The 18,084-nt window shown below is 45.0% G+C and overlaps 2 protein-coding genes across 7 annotated transcripts; one reads left to right on the top strand and one right to left on the bottom strand.

The window, feature by feature from the left end:
- Positions 1-76: 76 nt before the first annotated feature.
- nbr1a (NBR1 autophagy cargo receptor a) lies at positions 77-12,660 on the bottom strand. Of its 4 annotated transcripts, none has more exons than XM_035612344.2 (22): positions 12,524-12,660; positions 12,069-12,131; positions 11,543-11,561; positions 10,787-10,809; positions 10,469-10,651; positions 10,206-10,301; positions 9,884-10,107; positions 9,601-9,720; positions 9,091-9,390; positions 8,567-8,726; positions 7,823-8,140; positions 7,442-7,549; positions 7,205-7,280; positions 5,036-5,146; positions 4,779-4,940; positions 4,524-4,691; positions 4,273-4,400; positions 3,418-3,848; positions 2,942-3,018; positions 2,692-2,779; positions 2,410-2,509; positions 77-1,682 (listed from the first exon to the last, which is right to left on the bottom strand). In XM_035612344.2, exons 1-22 carry the CDS (start codon positions 12,623-12,625, stop codon positions 1,494-1,496), a joined length of 3,246 nt encoding a protein of 1,081 aa, XP_035468237.1. In that variant the 5' UTR covers positions 12,626-12,660; the 3' UTR covers positions 77-1,493. The 4 variants fall into 4 exon arrangements, with proteins under 4 accessions (XP_035468237.1, XP_035468239.1, XP_035468238.1 ...); XM_035612346.2 differs by having other exon boundaries at positions 7,892-8,140; XM_035612345.2 differs by having other exon boundaries at positions 10,224-10,301.
- Positions 12,619-17,869, top strand: LOC118287297 (histone-lysine N-methyltransferase PRDM9-like). 3 transcript variants are annotated; one of them, XM_035612355.2, is made up of 7 exons: positions 12,619-12,751; positions 14,196-14,331; positions 14,444-14,536; positions 14,672-14,949; positions 15,045-15,112; positions 15,275-15,465; positions 15,559-17,869. In XM_035612355.2, exons 2-7 carry the CDS (start codon positions 14,220-14,222, stop codon positions 17,595-17,597), a joined length of 2,781 nt encoding a protein of 926 aa, XP_035468248.2. In that variant the 5' UTR covers positions 12,619-12,751; positions 14,196-14,219; the 3' UTR covers positions 17,598-17,869. The 3 variants fall into 3 exon arrangements, with proteins under 3 accessions (XP_035468248.2, XP_047183350.1, XP_047183351.1); XM_047327394.1 differs by lacking the exon at positions 12,619-12,751 and adding an exon at positions 13,645-13,791; XM_047327395.1 differs by lacking the exon at positions 12,619-12,751 and adding an exon at positions 13,716-13,787.
- Positions 17,870-18,084: the final 215 nt, after the last annotated feature.

Raw genomic sequence — 18,084 nt, 5'->3', positions numbered from 1 at the left:
AAGACGTACAGTGTGACACGACCCACATTTAGATATTTTTACACTCACAGATGAACAGAGAGACAGAGAAAGAGAGAGATGTGCAAGTAGTTTATCGGCGGATTGACAGTCGAAGGGTAGTTTTGATGAAAACACTCAAAGTGGCAGAAGAAGAATCATTTGACAAGCATAGTTAGATATATTCAGGATTATTCTCTGGAGTTTTGATTCTTTTAAAATCATCGGGGAAACAAAATGGTCAACATAAGAAAACACGGTTCAAAAGTCTTCAACCACACACACGATTCAAACAATTAGGAAACGTACATTAAATTAAATCCACACACACACACACTCGTCTCAAATAAAGTCAAAATCATCATCATGTGTGTACATATTCGATAAAACTCTTTCATAAAAGGTGAGTTAATGAGAACAGAATATACTTGGTTCCGCCAAGAGATCGTGGAATGTGTTGTCAAGGAGACGTCTAGCGCTAAGTGACAGTTGCTAGGTTTCAGGTTGGTCGGATGGCGACACGCGTGGACAAATGCAGGCAAAGGGTTCGGAACGATGACACGAAGCGAACTTATTTGATTTTTTTTAAATCTCCACTGTGACCGTGCTAAAGACGCAAGAACACGACTGGTCTCTAAAGCCTCTACCTGTCATGCAGGTGTCTCCTAGAAAGCATTAAGTAGAAAAAAAGACATCTGAACAAGTTGTTGCCCCCCCCCCCCCCCCCCGGTTCGGACAGATTAATACATTCCACAGGTCAACGTCTAAAATAACAGTACGTCTGATACAGAAAAAAGATTTGCATTGTTTAGGCAAGAAGAGTTCACTACGATAATCGAGAGGAAAAAGTCGGAAGCGACGCGGCTTCTGTAACACCGTCTGAAACGAGAGCTTTCGGAAAGACAGTTCCATCTTTGTACGACGTTCGGCGACTTCCGCTCGGGAGGAGAGGGACGATTATTTTATCAGCGCTGAGGAATCACACGCGTCGTTTTTTCCTTTTCCCCCTCGTACTCTTGACCCGACACGATAAAAGCTCAGTGGCCCGGGTAAACGAAGGCATGGCAAAAGGGTTCACCACTATCCAATAATAATAATAATAATAATTTACAAGTGTGTGTGTGTACATATATGTAGATATGGTTAATCTTCATCAAAGGATGTCTAAGCTAAAATTAAAGGCAAAGGCGGGAGAAGCCGTTGATGAAAAGCTTCACTCTAAACGACGTGTTTCAGAAGTAAATGCTCCTATTTCTTTTTTTTTTTAATTATCATATTCCGACTCACATCACCGTCCTATTGGTCCACACTGTTCATCCTTTGAAAAAAAACCAACCTGTGAATCATAAATAGTTTTTCTTTCTTTCTTCGTCTCGTCTTTAAATGTCTCTAAATAATGGCGAGCCCCACACACACGGTCTAAAATATTCTCTCTACATCACGTTTAAAAGTCAGATACATTCCCTCCGATCACTCTCCTCTTTCACCTCCGTCCCTCAGTGGCGAGCCTCGACGGCCTCGTTCTGCCGCTCCTCGGCCATCTGCACCAGCTCGTTGACGGTGTGCAGCAGGCTGTAGCCGTGCTTCCGCAGCAGCCGCTGGTTGAGCCGCTGGTCCCTGAAGCCCATCTCCAGCAGCACGCCCATGAGGGAGGGGTCCTGCCTGGTGGCCGGGTCGATGCCTCGCTGTGGGTGGTGACATGAGGGGTAAATAAACCGAGAGGAGAGGCTGTGGTTTGTTCGTCCCAAGACGCAACTGCGCTGATGGTTTTGTTGCATATTCACATTGTGTTAAAAGTGATTAAACTTCACCGTGAATATTGTGGTGTTCATAAGGAGTCATTTCACATATCGTTCGGCCGATAATATCGGTATTGGCGTTTATGTTGACCGATGTGAAACCTTTAATTGTGCAGAATTTAAAAATGTAGAGAAAAATTGCATTTATGTAAATAAATTTGTTCATTTTCTTAATTCAAGTTCTATATATTTGGTTCAATTTGTATTATTATTTTTTTTCATGACAAAGTTTATGGTTAAACTAAAATATCAAGACACACTCACATGTCATTTTAGGAATCATTGACAGATTAAAATATATATATATATATATCGGTCGATGTATCGGTGTTGAAAATCTTGAATTCCCTAATATCGATATCGGCCCCCAAAAATCCATATCCATATCAACCCTGCTGCTCCAATTTTTTTTACATCTCCAAAAAAAAGTATATTCTGCATCAACGTAATCCAACTCACAGCCACTTTTATGAGCCAAAAAAATCACGACATTTAACAGACTTAAAATAAAAACTCCTTGTGACTACGGAGGAAAAGTCCCCCCCCACAGCTCGTCTCGTCAGGCAGCACGAGCCCCGAGGTGTTTAAAAAAAAAAAATGCAGTGTGACATACCTGAATTGGACAGTTGAGTCCGGTGAAGAGAGCCTTGTAAGCGGACGCTGCCACAGAAAGGGCCCCTTTGACGAGTCCCTCTGTGATGCCTCCTTGGACCCTGGTACAAACACAGAGATGTTGTTTATGTCATCGTATTATGAGGAACAGTGTGTTTGCCTCATGGTCACACAGCTATTCTTTGCTCTAGCTGCTGCACCAAAAACATGTTAAAACTAAACTGCAGGATGTGAATCATAATAAGTTTGACTCTTTAAAAAATAAATAAAAATGATGTTGCACCTTGGCTGCAGTGCGTAGCTGGGTCTGGGGTTGTACGTCTCGAAGGCACTGGATCCTGAGCCTGCTGACCGGGAGAGACCGTACGACACTGCAGAACAGGAAAGAGAAAAAAACAACAACATAATATTAAGAGATTTCTGCTGAAGCGACAGATCCTGAGAGCCTGCGTGCAGCCCCGACTTCCTGCCACACAAACAAAAGCACACAATGTGCTCTTCCCTTTCCCTCGTCGACAGAGGCAACAACCCACCGTTGAGGTGGACCCTCGGCTGGTACGGCTCGCAGGCTGGAGGACTGGGGTCCTCGGCCAGGTACAGGGCCTCAGACCTGAAACACACAAGAGATAAAAATGTTAATATATAAAGCACATTTTTGTAGTTTTATTAACATAAGAAAAAAAGTCCAGAAATAAATATACACCCATTTTCAATACTGTCAACAGTTGTAACACCATTGCCGAAAAGTTGGAATTTAGTTTTTGTTTTACTTGAAGGGATCCTGACAAACCTTTGCTTAATTTTACTTTTGTTCAAAGGATCAAATTCAATGTTATTTTTCATAATCGCATAGTATTTTTTTGATAAAAATGAAAAAAACATGAAAAAAACCAAACTAAATACATCTAAAATGTCTGTAGATATCATAATATCCCTGTGCAGGCAATTGTTTTATGTTCGCCACCAGATTCCTGAACTAGCGAGGACCATTGGACGGATCTGATCTAACCTGGGTGAGTAGAGGGCCGGCGGAGACAGCAGGGAGTCGGACAGAATAGGCGGTGGCACCACTTCGGGCGTGAGCGTCACGGCGTCCAGAGTCTGGGAAGCGCACAGCATCTGGTTCACGCTGCTGTGGGTCGTCGGAGGGACGGGCGGAAGCCAGGCGGACACCGAGGAATCCTCGCCGGCGTCCACTTCTGGCCTCTCCGCCCCGCCCGGCTCGCAGTTGGAATCGTCTTCGTTCTCCTGCTGTACGTCTGGATCGGCTGATGTTACCACGGCGGCGGTGGATGCTGCGTCCTCGTCCTCGTCCTCGTCAGGCTGAGACATGGCGGAGCTGTACATGGACTCCCCCAGAGGACGGCTGGTGTCGAAGCAGTCTGGGAGGACGATGACGTAGTCGTCGCAGGAGGAGACGGAGGAGGTTTGGCTGCTGACCTGAGACATTTACAGACGTTGTTTTTTGTTATTACATAAGAACGACAAACACAAATGCATCATCATATCAAGAGTGGAAACATTCTACTGCCATGAAATCTCAAACAGAGAAACCTTTACTTTGGATTATACTTAAATTGCGACTTAAATTATGAAGAAATGACCTTAATTTATAATATTCCTCCATGTGCACTTCTGCTCTTCATGCATTTACAATATGCAATAATACTGGTTTAATTTGCTGAGAATTTATAATATTTCTTGAGCTGCACAGACAATTTTAAGAACATCTCATTGACAAAAATTAAATTTGGATTTTTTTTTTATTGTCTACCGTTTTTTTGTCATCAAGCATTTTTTCCACCTCTTCAAATCTAAATCCTAAATGATTTATGATCTGCTGTCTGTGAAGTTCCATCCTCACCTCGTCCCAGTCTTCTCCTCTGGTTCCACCCTCCTCTTGCATCTCGTCCAAAACCACGACTTCCTCATCCTCGTTCTCGTGATGTGAAGTGACCTGCAGGTTCTCATTCACCGGTTCCAGTAGAAGAACTTACAAGTGAAAAGAAAAAGAAAAGAAAATGAGCAATCTCCGGGGGGGTTGGGGGGGTGTGTGTCACAAAGTTTTATTGAAAAGAAAAAAATCTGAGGCTCTGTTGAGAGTTATTGTCTGACCTGGCCTCATCTCCTCTTCCTGGGGGATCTGGTTGAGGCCTGTGTCGGGAGGCAGAGCTGAACTCTCGGGTCTAATCGCACAGATCTCCTCATCTCCATCTGATGCCTTCTCCTTCCTCTCGGCCTCGGCTGCTTTCTCGGAGCAAAAGTTCAGACCTCGGGAAACGACTGAAATATCGACGGAAGAAAATACAGTTATACGTTATACAGCACGAGACAAGTCAAAAGTTTGTTGGCGATGGGCTCTGCCCTCACCCTGGTGGAGCCGGCGCAGGGGCCGGTGGTCGGGGGCTTCCTCCAGGGTGAGGGAGCGGATGACCGTCTCACAGAGGAACTGGGCTCCGCTGATCTCCTCCTCCCTCTCCTCCTCCTGGGCAACAGGCTCGGAAAACTCCCTCGGCTGCCTCAGTTTCACTCCTGAGAGACGCGCGACAAACTATTATACATACTGCTGCGTTTTGAATCTGCTGACGGAATAACTGCATATTACCAACATCTTACTAACTTCTTACCAAAAAGTGTCCTGACCCCTGTGACCACTGTGTCTTCTTTGATCTGTGAAATTGCGGCGTTCTCCAGCGCTGGTGGATCATGGGGCAGCGGAGATATGCAGGGCGTCAAATCTAAAAACCAGGAAGAGCGAAAACAACACCGTCACTATACATGTATGTCAATGTTAAAGAGAAGAGGAAGAGGAGCCACAGGCAGCATCCACACCACTACGTTTTAGTTTTAAAACGCATCACTGCTGCTACCTTTACGCCCATCGTCCACACCACTGTTAAGATTCTTCACGAGCTTCCGCCTAAGGTTCAGAGCTTGTTGCTCAGCTACCTTTCCATTGTTGGGCATCTACGTGTCCTTGATCCTCAGTGGCAGGTAAATACTGTAATGTCCTTCGACGAGTCTAGCTGACTGTGAGGCTATTTTCAAGGAATTGTCCGTCTTCTTTGGGCATTTCCAGTTTCTCATCTTGCTCGTACTCGGGGAATTCGCTCTTGAACCGCTGAGTTCCAGAGTTCCCCCAGTCTGGTAACTGCAATACGGTCTTGTGGCCAATAGTTTGGTGGGTCTCCCTGGAACACAAGAACGTTCTGAGTGGGAAGAGGTTTCTGTCTCTGCTGTGGTTCTCCCCGGAACACAGGAACGTTGTGCCGAATGCCATTGCTCTGCACTACTCGCATGCCTGTGAGTGAGAGAAGCCTGGAACCCAAGTAAGGGTTCATTCCATCATGATTTGGTCTTGAGGTACCAAACCCTTCATTCACACTAAGACTAGTCCTACAACTGATCTGCTACAGTGCCTTGTGGGAATGTGGGAACGGGAATGTTCTGAAGGGGCAGAGATTCTTGTCTCGGTTGATTAGCAAACATCTCGGCAAATCCCGTTAGAAAATTAGTTTCAACTTGAGGTTGCAATGTTTGATGTTGGAACGTTATGACCAATGTCATTGCTGTGCACTACTGGTGTGCCTGTGACCCAAGTAAGAGTTTATTCCATCATGAATTACTCTTCAAGATCATCCAAGACCTTAAGTGTGTTAACTGAAGCTGTCAAAGCACCTTGAATCTCTAGTTCCTCTTTTTCCTATTTTATTCTTGCTTCCTCTCCCTCCATTTGTGGATGCCAAATCAAACTCTGCCCTCCAACGAACAGAAGAAGTCGAAGACGAAGCATGAGAGGAAGGCCTGGAAGCTGTCCTGGAATCACTGTCTGATGGCTGCACCTCTTTGTCGCATTGCGCAGCTTCTGCAACGCGTTTCTGAGCATTGCCTATCCAAACCATGATCTCTTCCGCAAAAAACCTTGAAGGCATCAGCTAGTTTGATCCCTGCTCATTCCTTCCACTTCAGAAAGTTGTTGATACATCCTTTTAACACTGTTATTTAACTCACAGAAGCTCTTTAAACTTCACTAATCTGATCTGAACATCCATTAAGCTGCCCATGCCACCATTTCCTATACCTGTTTCTATAACCATATCTGTATCCATATCTTCATTTTTTCTGTGCACCATTTGTTAAGATGGGTAACTGGCTTACCTGGTTCTTTCGTCATTAGAGAGATGAACTTTACCCACAAACGTGGCATTTTAGGTTTGTCGTACTTCGTTATTCCATCCATGTGGAGCTAGGTTGTCTTACGATGTTGGGAGTTCAGACTTGTGGGTGCCCACTACAACCGTAACCAAGTACTCCTTGTACAGAGAAGTATACTACGGTAGGAAAAAAACATGTGGCTCGGTCGGTTCCTGAACCTCAACTGAACAAAACTAGAGAACTTCAAAGCCACTAACAAACATCAAAGCCAGTTTTAGTTTGAAAAACTCCAGAGCTGCTGAAGGCAAAACGTTGTAAACACTTCAAGTCCACTCAGACGTTGGTCCAAGAAGTGAAACCCCTGCTCTCACTTTTCATCATTTTTGTTTCTCGTTGGTAGTATTATAGCATCCGACTGATAAGTAGACAATCTACTTCCTGTTTACACTGCCGCACGCATGCTTGGTGTACGTGAATGGTCATGTGATACACCTTTCCCGGATCTGTTAGTATAGATGGGGATTAATGCTTTCAGTTTTGAAAGGAAAACGTAGCGGTATGGATGCAGCCTGAGGCACTTTTGGAAGAAAAGATGAGAAACTTGTGTTAATCGGGTGTTTAAAGCATCATGTGTTACTTACCAACAGGAGTGTTATTGGGAACTTTCTCCAACTCTTGCACTATATTTATATCCAACAACTCAAAAGACAGCAGATCCTAAAATAAAAAAATAAAAAAGAGTAGATGCAGTATTTCACACATCTGTTCTAGTAGAAACTTGGCTTTGATTTGATGGTTTAGTCGACGTGCAGGTTTAATGTACAGGAACATTGACACGTGTTTCGTGGCTGATGAATGACGGAGGTCTGAGTAAGCACCTGAGCAGTCAGCAGGTCGACGGAGGGGAAGTAGTAGTCATCATGGCTGAAGTCCACAGACCCGAGCTCCCTCTCCCTCTCCTCCTCCTCCGTCCTCACCTCCTCCTTCTGAAGCACAGTGTTTATACATTCAATCATTCGGTCCATAATGGCCGTCATTTTTTTCAAGATTTCAAAGTCGACAAATAACTTGTTACGAATTCAGGTGATGTGAAAATAAAATTTAAATTAAATGATTTTTCCTGTTTGCCAATTAATAAGCAATTAAATACAAAGTTGCTGATCATCAGTTTGCTGTCAATCGCTGTTATCTGACCGTGAATCAAATCAATCATTTAAAAAAAATGTGGATTCATAAATTGCACCAACAAGTAGATGGACCTCAAGTGTGTTAAGCGATAACATCGTCTGGTTGTAGTTGCACAGCGTGTCGTTGGTTTGCAGACTTGCCAGTCTTTTGCTCTGGTGTCCGAGTGCGTTGCGGCTGTTGCCAGGGTCGACCACGATGCTGCACCACACGCGTGGGCCGAACTGACAGCCGCAGTGCGCCAGCCGCCAATGGGAGGTGTACGTCCCCTCCATCACGGCCGCGACAAAGGCCACACTGACCACCCCCACCTGCCCGGGGAGCAGCAGGGGGACCGGTACCTCCCTCCTCTTCTCCGACGCCAGGGCGAGGTTTCCCCACATGAACACTAGCTGAGTGCACGCACGCGCACACACACACACACACACACACACACACACACACACACACACACAGAGAACACAAAAAATAGAAATATACACATGCGAAAAGGCACAAAGACAACGGCATGCAACCGAGGTCACATAACAGAAAACATGTACACGTGAGGGACACACGCGCGCACACGCACCCACACACACTCAAACAATGACAAAATCAAGACTAAAAAAACACACGGATTGAACTTAATTTCAAATAATAAGCGTCTCAGACAAAAAGAGCATTACTTGTGTTAGACTGGGTAAGAAATCTTAGCTGGTGTTAGAGGGTGAGAAGAATCAGTGAGCTGAGTGGGGGCTCAAAGAGGAAGTGAAGCAGTGGGTGGGTGAGGGGCCATAGAGAGTGGGGCCTGTCCTCTCGGCGGGTGGGAGGGGTACCTTAGTCTCTGAGGTCCAGCTGATTGTGCCCGTGTTCCTCATCTTCCAGTATTTGACGAACTTGGTATCGGGCTCCAGACGGGTGCCGTCAGGCAGATTTTCATCCAGAAACAAGGCAGCCATAGTGGGCACCAAGGACGAGTGCGAGACCCCGGAACCCCTAGTTTCAAGTGTACAGAGCATTGTTGAAAATAGCCCTGGTTTTTCATAACACCCATCTCTTTTGTTCTCTACGAATCAAAAACGCAGGACCCCCAGATTTTTTTTTTTGCAGCTCAAAAGCAAATTTTTTCTTTTTCTTAGAAAATCTATGAAGCAGCAGCAGCAGTTTTCACATTGAGGTAGTTCCAACATTTTCCACCACCCCAGAGCAGCCAGCGATACACTTATACAGACTAGATTACAAAGATGGCATATTTTGATTTCGTTTCTTGGAGGAAAAAAATACTTTTTTTTTTTTTTGCATCCATGCTGGGTTCGCGGTACCCAGCACTGTCGGACGCTCCTTCCGAGGTGGCGCTTACTCTGGACTGGAGGCCTGGGGATCAGGGACCGGGGCGGGGATGGGACCGTGGGCTGGGGCTGGACCTGAGGCTGTGTCTGAGTCAGCAGGGGGGGGCGGGGCTGGGACCTGGGTGGAGGCGGAGGCCATGTTTGTCAGGTTGGCTCTGCCTGAGGTAGAGGGCCCGCTCCACGGCAACCCCCGCTTCTCCAGTCTCAGTTTCTTCTTGATTTCCTTCACTTCGGCTCTGAGCTGCCTCCTTTCTGCTTTGAGGCGCTGTCGCTCGGCCTTGCGCACTGTCCTGTCTCCTCGCCGCGGGAACCTGGTTTGAAATGTCATCAGGAACACCTATTTGTTGACTATCAAAAGTTTTATTTTCCAAGAACACACTCATAATTCATGAACTACAGTAAAAAAAAATCTGCTAAAAAATGTTTACAGAAGAAGAAGTGATAGAAAAAGGCACAAAAAAAACGTCTGTTAAGAAAAGTGGGAGGAATTCATCCCTCCAGTTGTTTGGGAGGGGTTTTACCTTAACTCTCCGTACATCCCGTGCTCAGGGATGGAGAGAGGCGTCTTGGTTCTCACGAGGTTGTGGCTGGGGTCATGGCTATGTCGACACATCTCACACAGGATGCAGGAAGGACACACACTGGCGGGGAGAGGCGAGAAAAGACATCACTACGTATTCTCATAAAGCTGCTTTAAGAACAAAAAAACATTGTCACAGACAAAAGAACAAAGGTTTAAAGGATCAATAAAGGTAAATAGTGACAAAGCATTTTCTGGACCGACAGCATTTTAGATCTTCCTACCTGCACTTGTAGGCCCCGTCCGAGGTGAGTTTGTTGCAGCTGCTGCAGTTTGGGGTGTAGCCGATGGACCCGTTCGAGGCAGAGGGGCCCGGCCTGGGTCCCATAGGTCCACCGCCGGCCCCGCCAGCCTCCTGGGGCCCGTCGGGGGAATTGTGAGTGCAACACTGGCCAGAAAAGTCGGTGCACATCCGCTCGACGACCTCTTTCACCACTTCGTCCTTAAACTACGAAAAAAGGTTTTGATTAAGAACCTAAAAGATAAGTTTAAAAAAAAAAGATATTTGGCACTTGTAAATGTTAGAAGTGAAAATTAATGTTTTACCGTTTTCTGAAACTTTACCTTTTCCATGTATGCTCTGAACCACATGGGAGGGGGCTCATCATCTGGTTTGTTCCCCTTGTTGTCCTTTACTGTGACCTATATAGAAAGAAAACACAAGACTTAAATCAGCATCAACAGTTGAGTATCTACACAACAAATCCTATAAAACGTCAAGCCGTGCCAGTGATATTTACAAGCAAATACAAAATAGTGTTGTAGCAAAAACTGTGAGGAAGAGGAGGAGAATCCAGTTGCGTCCTTACAGCTTCTCGCTCCGGGGTGACCTGCGTGCCCTTGTCCACAGTCTTGACCCTGGAGGGGTAGGGGGGAGCGGGCCGGAGGTCGCCCTTCAGCTCCTTGACCTCCGTCTTCAGCGGGCCGCCGCACGCCTGACCCTTCATTTTGTACACGTTCATGTGCAACTGGTTCCCCTGCTTCTCAGCACTCTGGACGAAAAAAAAAAAGACGCAAACGCATTCCACAGGAGGCCGACCCACAAATATGAACAATGTAAATGACCCGGGCGACGTGTGTCTTGGAATGTGCAACACACATTACTGTTGTTAAAATTCAATACGTACCTTGATGGCTTCTTCATATTCGTCTGAAATAAAAAATAAATAAAAAGTGAGTTGCTTCGTCAATTGATTGTCGAACAATAAACGTTTTTATATTCTGTCACTAACGGTTGTGGCCTTATATTAAATGTTTTTAGTACATTGTATATAATTGTCGGTGAAAAAAACAACCCTAATGAATTTAACACACTTTGATGTAAAACAGAAAAAAAGCTGGAAAGGTAACATTTGGACTTTTCGTTGAAAAAAATCAATTATAAAAACTAGAGCTGAAACTCACTGTCAATTAATCCTAAAGATTATTTTCTTGATTAACCAATAAATATAAAAAACACTAGTGGTGAAAAAAAAAAACTTCACTATTTCCAAGAAATGAACGTGACATCTTCAAAAGTGTTGTTTTGAGCAACCAACTCTCCAAAAAACGATTAAATGGTTATAAAACATATTTGGTTACAATAATCGTGTATTACAAGCCTATGTCATGTGTTAGTATAACTATACAGGTAAACAGAAATCAGAAAGATGAAAAAGACAGGGTGTGATATGAAACGTACATAGAAACATAATATGCAGCCATCCACACATTTTCAAGTTATTAACTTTAACTGTTGTCAGAAAATAAGATGGAGAGGAGCTTGAGATGAAAAGGTCAATGTGTCATTGTGAAAATGCTTATGGATATATACTACACAGTGGAGAAATAATAATGAGCAACTTAACTTATATTCTACTTTAAAGGTAAAAACAAAAACTCACCTTGACTATTGATGCAAATCTGAAAGAGAGAACAAAGGAACTTGTAAATGTGAAATGTAAAGGACATGAACATCTTTACATTAACATCTTTACATTAACATCTTTACATTAACATCTTTACTGTAACATCTTTACATTAACATCTTTACTGTAACATCCTAACATTAACATCTTTACTGTAACATTTTTACATTAACATATTTACTGTAACATCTTAACATTAACATCTTAACTGTAACATATTTACTGTAACATCTTTACATTAACATCTTTACTGTAACATCTTTACATTAACATCTTTACTGTAACATCTTTACATTAACATTTTTACATTAACATCTTCACTGTAACATCTAAACATTAACATCTTAACAGTAACATTTTTACTGTAACATCTTAACTGTAACATCTTTACATTAACATATTTACTGTAACATCTTTACATTAACATCTTCACTGTAACATCTTCACTGTAACATCTTAACATTAACATCTTTACAGTAACATCTTTACACGAACATCTCACCTCCTCGTTGTCGTCGTCAAAGTATTTCACTTGGAAGTGGTTGATCCCAAAAGACGCTTTGATCTGAAATGTAGTTTTTTCAAACAGGTTTGTTACTCAACAACATCCAGACTCTGGGGCACGTGACAAACGTCTCCTGCGTCTGAATGAAACGCAGCCGCAAAGCAAACTGCGCACACACAACCCCCCCCCCCCCCTTCCTTTTTTTCTTCTTCTACGTATCAAGTGACGTGATCGCTCGGTTTTAAAAAAAAAAGGAAAAAGAAAATCAAAGGTCGTGTCCAGCACATTTCTTGTCGCAACAGTATCGACTCTCCTCCGGCTGGACTCTTGTTTACGTGTCTGGACCACGAGTCGGAGGAACCTGCTTGTTTGTTTTTTTCATTTTCGCCAAACTGCGCCAGCGTTTAGCCGAAACAGCGCCTAGCTTACATGCTAGCTAGCTAGCATCTTACCCAGGCTTCGACCGATTCCCACTCCAGCTTGTCCAGGTCCTGCGCCAGGAATCTCTTCACGTTCCCCCGGAAATTGACCTTGATAGTGACGGGGAGCCCCATTGTCGGCCGTTCAGCGGCGGAGAGCGGCGAGCATTTGGCGGTGACTGGCGCCGGCCTGTTTTGATCCGCGTCGCCCTCGACTGTCTTCTCTTGTTTACATCGTCAGCTGCGTCGGAGGAAAATACGGTGACGTTTTTTTCTGCCTCTTCTTCTCGTGAGAGTCGTCGGCTCCGTTGTTGCAACCCGATTAAAGGCTCGCTACCGCCACCTAGCGTATAGTGCACGCATGTACAGGGGAAATGAAAATCCAAGTTGGTTTGATAAATTGTCTTTTTAAAACATATATTATATATATGAAAAATTTAAACCAGCCCTATTAACACATATAGTAACATTATATTAGCATATGCAAATGTATAAATAATTATAAAGAAAAAAAGCCACTTAAATTTATCTGACCATGATTTCCATAGTGTTTCTAATGAGAGGAGACGTCTTTAAAGTTTTTTTGTTTTTAAATTCTTTACATAGAGTCATAGACTGCGTGGGGTTCAATAGTAAACAATTTTCATTTGGAAGAAACTGAAGAAAGTTATTCACTTCCTTGTTGTCAGACTCTACATTCAAAAAAGGTATACAATATATAAAGAACATACATACAGAAACTTGTAGAGGACATATGTAAATAATATACTACACAGGTCAGCATTTTCAAAAATAGAAGTAAAAAGGGAAGAGGTTATATGAAAATATATAATTTTGTATCTAATGCAGTCATTCACAAATCATTTGTCCAAGATGGGAAAAAAATGGCCATGAGGATTAATAAAGAATATTAATAATGATTTTAAAAGAACAGCGCCCATACCGCTTTAAATATGGACTAATTACAAACAAGGTCGCGGCCTGCCACCATGGATGTATGATAGAACCATGATACATGCATGTATATTACATAAGAACCTATGATTATAACACATCTCCTTTCTGCGTTGGCTCCTCCTCCGGACCCGGTGACGTCCATTTGTTTATCATTTACAGCTGTGTCATTCTAACGCCCCCACTTTAAGTTGGAGGGGGGGGGAAACCCGGAAATGCGAACCTTTACGCTGAAAGGGAGATTTATTTGCTTCCGTCGTGTGCATTTCCGGTCTCGGTTTGTTTAGTTTCTGCTTTTCATTCGGAGACCTTACGAAGCAGTCCGGAGGACAATTGTAAAATTGTGTGTGAGTAGCTGCAAAAGTTTATTTACATTCATGTCGAAAATGTAATATTACATATTGTTCTGTATTGTAGTTTGTCGTTTGTTAGCTAGCTAGTTCATGTCGCTGATGCTTCTGTGATGATGGCCACATACCTGCAGCTGCAACACTCCAGGATGTGGACGACAAGGCTGTGCTATAATGAGCCACAACAAACGACTGACATCATTTATCGTTCATACGTTTTTTTTTTTTAGGACTTATGGTTCTTCGCCGTCTTCATGGAAATGTGATGCTAGCAGGCCAATTTGGTTAGCTGACGCTCGTGGTATGTCGAGCAGGGTTAACAATGCTAACGTTAGCTGTCGCTTGTGTTTGGCTTTTTTCTTCTTCTTCTATCTCACCCACGGTGGTTTCCTGTTTTTTAGACGCCCCGCAGAGGTGCGACACTCATGTCGGGCAGGAGCGAGGAGGTGGAGTGGGTCGAGACGACCGAGGAGGTCGTGGTGACAGAGGAGTGCCTCCTGCCGCCTGACAACAACAACACCACCACCACCACATCAGGTACAAGTTTCCATTGGGTGATTGTTTCCTTTGATGTTTTAAACTTTGAGTCCTGACATGATGGTGACACGGTTTCACGCTTGCCTCTGAAATGGCGTCTTTGATCTTGTAGTGATTCCCGCATTAGAGGCCGAGGAAGCACCCGTCCAGAAGTTTCTGGACACTGTGGGGAAGGGAGACAACGCAGAGGCCGATGATGGCTTTTGTAAGCAAGACGCTGTATTTCCTCGTTCTCTACTCACACTCACTCGACAGTCTATTAGTTAAACCCAAACACATACATGCAAGTGGTTTAATATGGACAAAGATTCACTGTATTCTTCTGTTTTCCTTTCCGCAGATTGTGAGGCGTGCCTGGCTCTCTTCCAGGACCAGAGCGATCCTGCAAACCTGGCTGGCCCCTCCTTTATCCTCGACTTCCCGACGAGCGTGGGCGTCCCCCAGCGGGCCCTCCTCACGCTTCCCTACGGCCTGACGATAGGCAGATCCAGTATTCCCGGGGCGGGCGTCGGGGTCATAAACCATGGGCCGATGGTGTCGCCGGGAATGCACTTCGGACCGTACGAGGGGGAAGCGACGACGAGCGAAGATGCCTTGGCGAGTGACTTCTCCTGGGAGGTGAGCTCGGGGAAGAAAAAAAAAAGCCAAACCATTGTTGTTGTGGTTATTTTGCCGTTTTGAGTGTTGTCTTAATATTATTTTATGTTCTACAGATCTACAAAGGAGAACATGAGTACGAGTACATTGACGCTGCCAGAGAGTCACACTCAAACTGGATGAGGTAAAGTAGTTCAAGTTCTATTCTGCTTTCATTATGTAAGATTTTAAATTTGTAATTTAAAAGTATAATGCATAATTGCCGTTCTCAGAATGTCATTGTTTTGTTCAAGCCCTGTTTTTCTCTTTTTAATGTTTTCGAATGTTCTTTTTTTTCCACACACAGATACGTGAACTGTGCTCGTGATAAAGATGAGACAAATTTGCTAGCAGTTCCATACAAAGGCAGCCTTCTGTATCACTGCTGTCGTGCCATAAACCCCGGGGATGAGCTCATGGTCTGGCCCAGCAAAGAGCTCCTCGCCCACTTCAGTGAAGCTTGGTCCCAGACGTGGTTCACGAAGTTGAATTCAGCAGGTACCCTCACTCACTACCCGTTTTCATATTACTCTTATATCTGGTAAAATGAAGTGTGAACGTAAAGTTTTCCTCCTCTCTTCTTAATTGTAGAGCGTGAAACAACCATGACCTCTGAGATCTTCCCTTGCCCCCACTGTCGGCTCTCATTCACTACAGAGGCCTTTCTCCAGCGTCACACAGAGAACGTCCACACTCAGCCCGCTGGGGACTGTGAAACATCTGCCGCCGAGGTAGCGAAACCTGAACATCCGGCTTCCGACACAGACCACGGCCCCTCTGCCGCCTCCCTGGTGGTGCTGTCGGTCGATCCCGTCGATTCTAAAACATGTGGCGACTGCGGGAAGACATTTAAGCAAATGCCTCACCTCAGGAGGCACAAACTCTGTGTCCACTCGAACAAACGCCCCTACTGCTGCCCGCAGTGCAGACGGACTTTTAGCCAGGCGTCAGGCTTAATCAGACACCAGCTCGTTCACAGAAAGCAGGCTGCCCTTGTTGATCAAGATAAAATCCTCAGTGAGAAGGAGGAGAGCTCGACGCAGAGGTCTGAACTTGACGAAACAAAGCAAATGAATGCCAGTGAGAATCCACAGGAAGCAATGGATGTCACTGAGACTGAGAATCCTTCTGCAGGAGAAGCCGAAACGCCCCAGTCCACATGTTCAGACTGTGGAAAGAGCTTCACGAACGAAGCCTCGCTCAGGAAGCACAAGGCGACGGTCCACGAGAGGTTACGTCCGTACGTCTGCACGGTGTGTCAGAAGTGCTTTGGCCAGTACAACGACCTGACCAGGCACCTGCGGCTTCACCAGAACGAAACCAAAAAGAAAGAAAAATCAAGTCCGGCTCCAGAGGAACCCAACGCCATGCCCTTTAGCTGTGCTGAGTGTTCGCTGACTTTTCCCTCGGTGGATAACCTTCAGCAGCACAGCAGCGAGCACCACTCACAGGACACCACGGAGGAAAATGAAGATGGCGAACTGGCACCTGTCGATGACGATCACAGTCACGATGCTGACTTCAATCCACAACCCTCAGTGGCTGAATCAATCCAAAGACTTCCCTCTCAGAGGCCCCAGCGACTCGGAGCTAGATCTCGGATTTCTGCCATAACCAAGCTCATAGCTCCAAAACGAAGGGGCAAGACGTCCGAAAGGACCCAGATGGAACCAGCAGCGCCTGCTGTCAGGAGTGCCAAGTTAACAAAGCACAAATGGTTCAGCTGCAATAAATGCAAACGTACATACGGAAGCCCCAACGATCTCACAGGCCACAAGTGCGCGTTGAGGCAGCACAAGTGTGCGCAGTGCGGGGCGACCTTCAACAAGTCTGGTTTCCTGAAAAGACACGAGCAGACGGCGCACGCAAACGCAAAGTCGTACAGCTGCGACCTCTGCGACAAAGTCTTTGCCACTTCAGGAAACCTCAAGCAGCACCAGAAGAGCAACACGTGCATGAAGTATCACTGTGCGTCGGAGCCGTTCCCCTGCTCCTTCTGCCAGTTCTCCTTCACCATGAAGAGCTACCTCGTCAAACACGTCAAGAGGCACCACCCGGCCGAGTACACGTCCTGCTGCGAGTCCGACGGCCTCATGGATCAGTTGCAGGACGAGCAGGAGGAGGAGAAGGAGTACACGTGCCCCCATTGTGGGAAGAGCTGGGCGAGCGCCAAGGCATTCAAATGCCACATGTGCTGTCAGCAGGTGAAGGTATTGTACCTGTGCACCGACTGCGGGAAGGGCTTCACCAACCACTACGGCCTGAAGCAGCATCAGCGCGTTCACACGGGGGAGAAGCCGTACAGCTGCCCGCACTGCAGCAAGAGCTTTTCGTACACGGGGCAGCTCAACGTGCACCTGAGGACGCACACGGGGGAGAAGCCGTACCTGTGCACCCACTGCGGCGAGAGCTTCCGGCAGTCGGGCGACCTGAAGAGGCATGAGCGGAAGCACACGGGCGTGAGGCCCTACAGCTGCCCCGAGTGCTGCAAGAGCTTCAGCCGCCCACAGAGTCTCAAAGCCCATCAGATGCTGCACATGGGACAGAGGATGTTCAAATGCACCCAGTGCGGAAAGAGCTTCTCGAGAAACTATCACCTCAGGAGACACCATCAGAAGATGCACCTGTGATCACATAAAATACTTAATGCTAATACTTAATGGAAGCACTGCAGAGGAGTTCTAGGGATTTTTTTTATTTCCCAGTGCATATTATTTAAACATATACTTTGTGTGGTTGAAGATAAAGAATTTCTTATGCCAAACAAAAATAGGATTATTTAGTTTAATCTGAATTAAAAACATGTTCATTTTCTGCAGTTAACACAAAATGGTAAAGGAAGATGCACATTCACATAAAACCAAATTGCTTCCTGTAACAAAATAAAAACCGACCAACCAACGATAGCGCTACTGTTGACCATTTATTCCACAAAACATACAATGCAAAGCATGTGCACTGTACAAGCCTTAATATTATGAAAATACTCATAACATGCCTTTTTTTTCTTCAATTCATTAATCTTTTGTTTTTCGTTGCCTCTCAGATCTACTACTCGCTTTTTTAACGTGACAGTATAATGTTGTCTATTTGAACATCGCTTCTGTCGGTTTTTGT

This window comes from Scophthalmus maximus, chromosome 16 (genome assembly GCF_022379125.1).
Source record: "Scophthalmus maximus strain ysfricsl-2021 chromosome 16, ASM2237912v1, whole genome shotgun sequence".
Taxonomy (NCBI): Eukaryota; Metazoa; Chordata; class Actinopteri; order Pleuronectiformes; family Scophthalmidae; genus Scophthalmus; species Scophthalmus maximus.
Note: the sequence above shows the minus strand (reverse complement) of the source record. Positions and strands in the feature narration are given on the sequence as shown.

Bases quoted from the DNA above. Each gene is read 5' to 3' on its own strand.
- nbr1a (XM_035612344.2), bottom strand. From the start codon at position 12,625: ATGGGGCTCCCCGTCACTATCAAGGTCAATTTCCGGGGGAACGTGAAG. The intron at 8,727-9,090 runs GTAAGCGCCACC...ACTTGAAACTAG, and splicing joins CCCCAGGCCTCCAGTCCAGA to GGGTTCCGGGGTCTCGCACT. The intron at 1,683-2,409 runs GTATGTCACACT...CACCACCCACAG, and splicing joins GACTCAACTGTCCAATTCAG to CGAGGCATCGACCCGGCCAC.
- LOC118287297 (XM_035612355.2), top strand. From the start codon at position 14,220: ATGTCGGGCAGGAGCGAGGAGGTGGAGTGGGTCGAGACGACCGAGGAG. The intron at 14,332-14,443 runs GTACAAGTTTCC...TTGATCTTGTAG, and splicing joins CACCACCACCACCACATCAG to TGATTCCCGCATTAGAGGCC. The intron at 15,113-15,274 runs GTAAAGTAGTTC...TTCCACACACAG, and splicing joins TCACACTCAAACTGGATGAG to ATACGTGAACTGTGCTCGTG.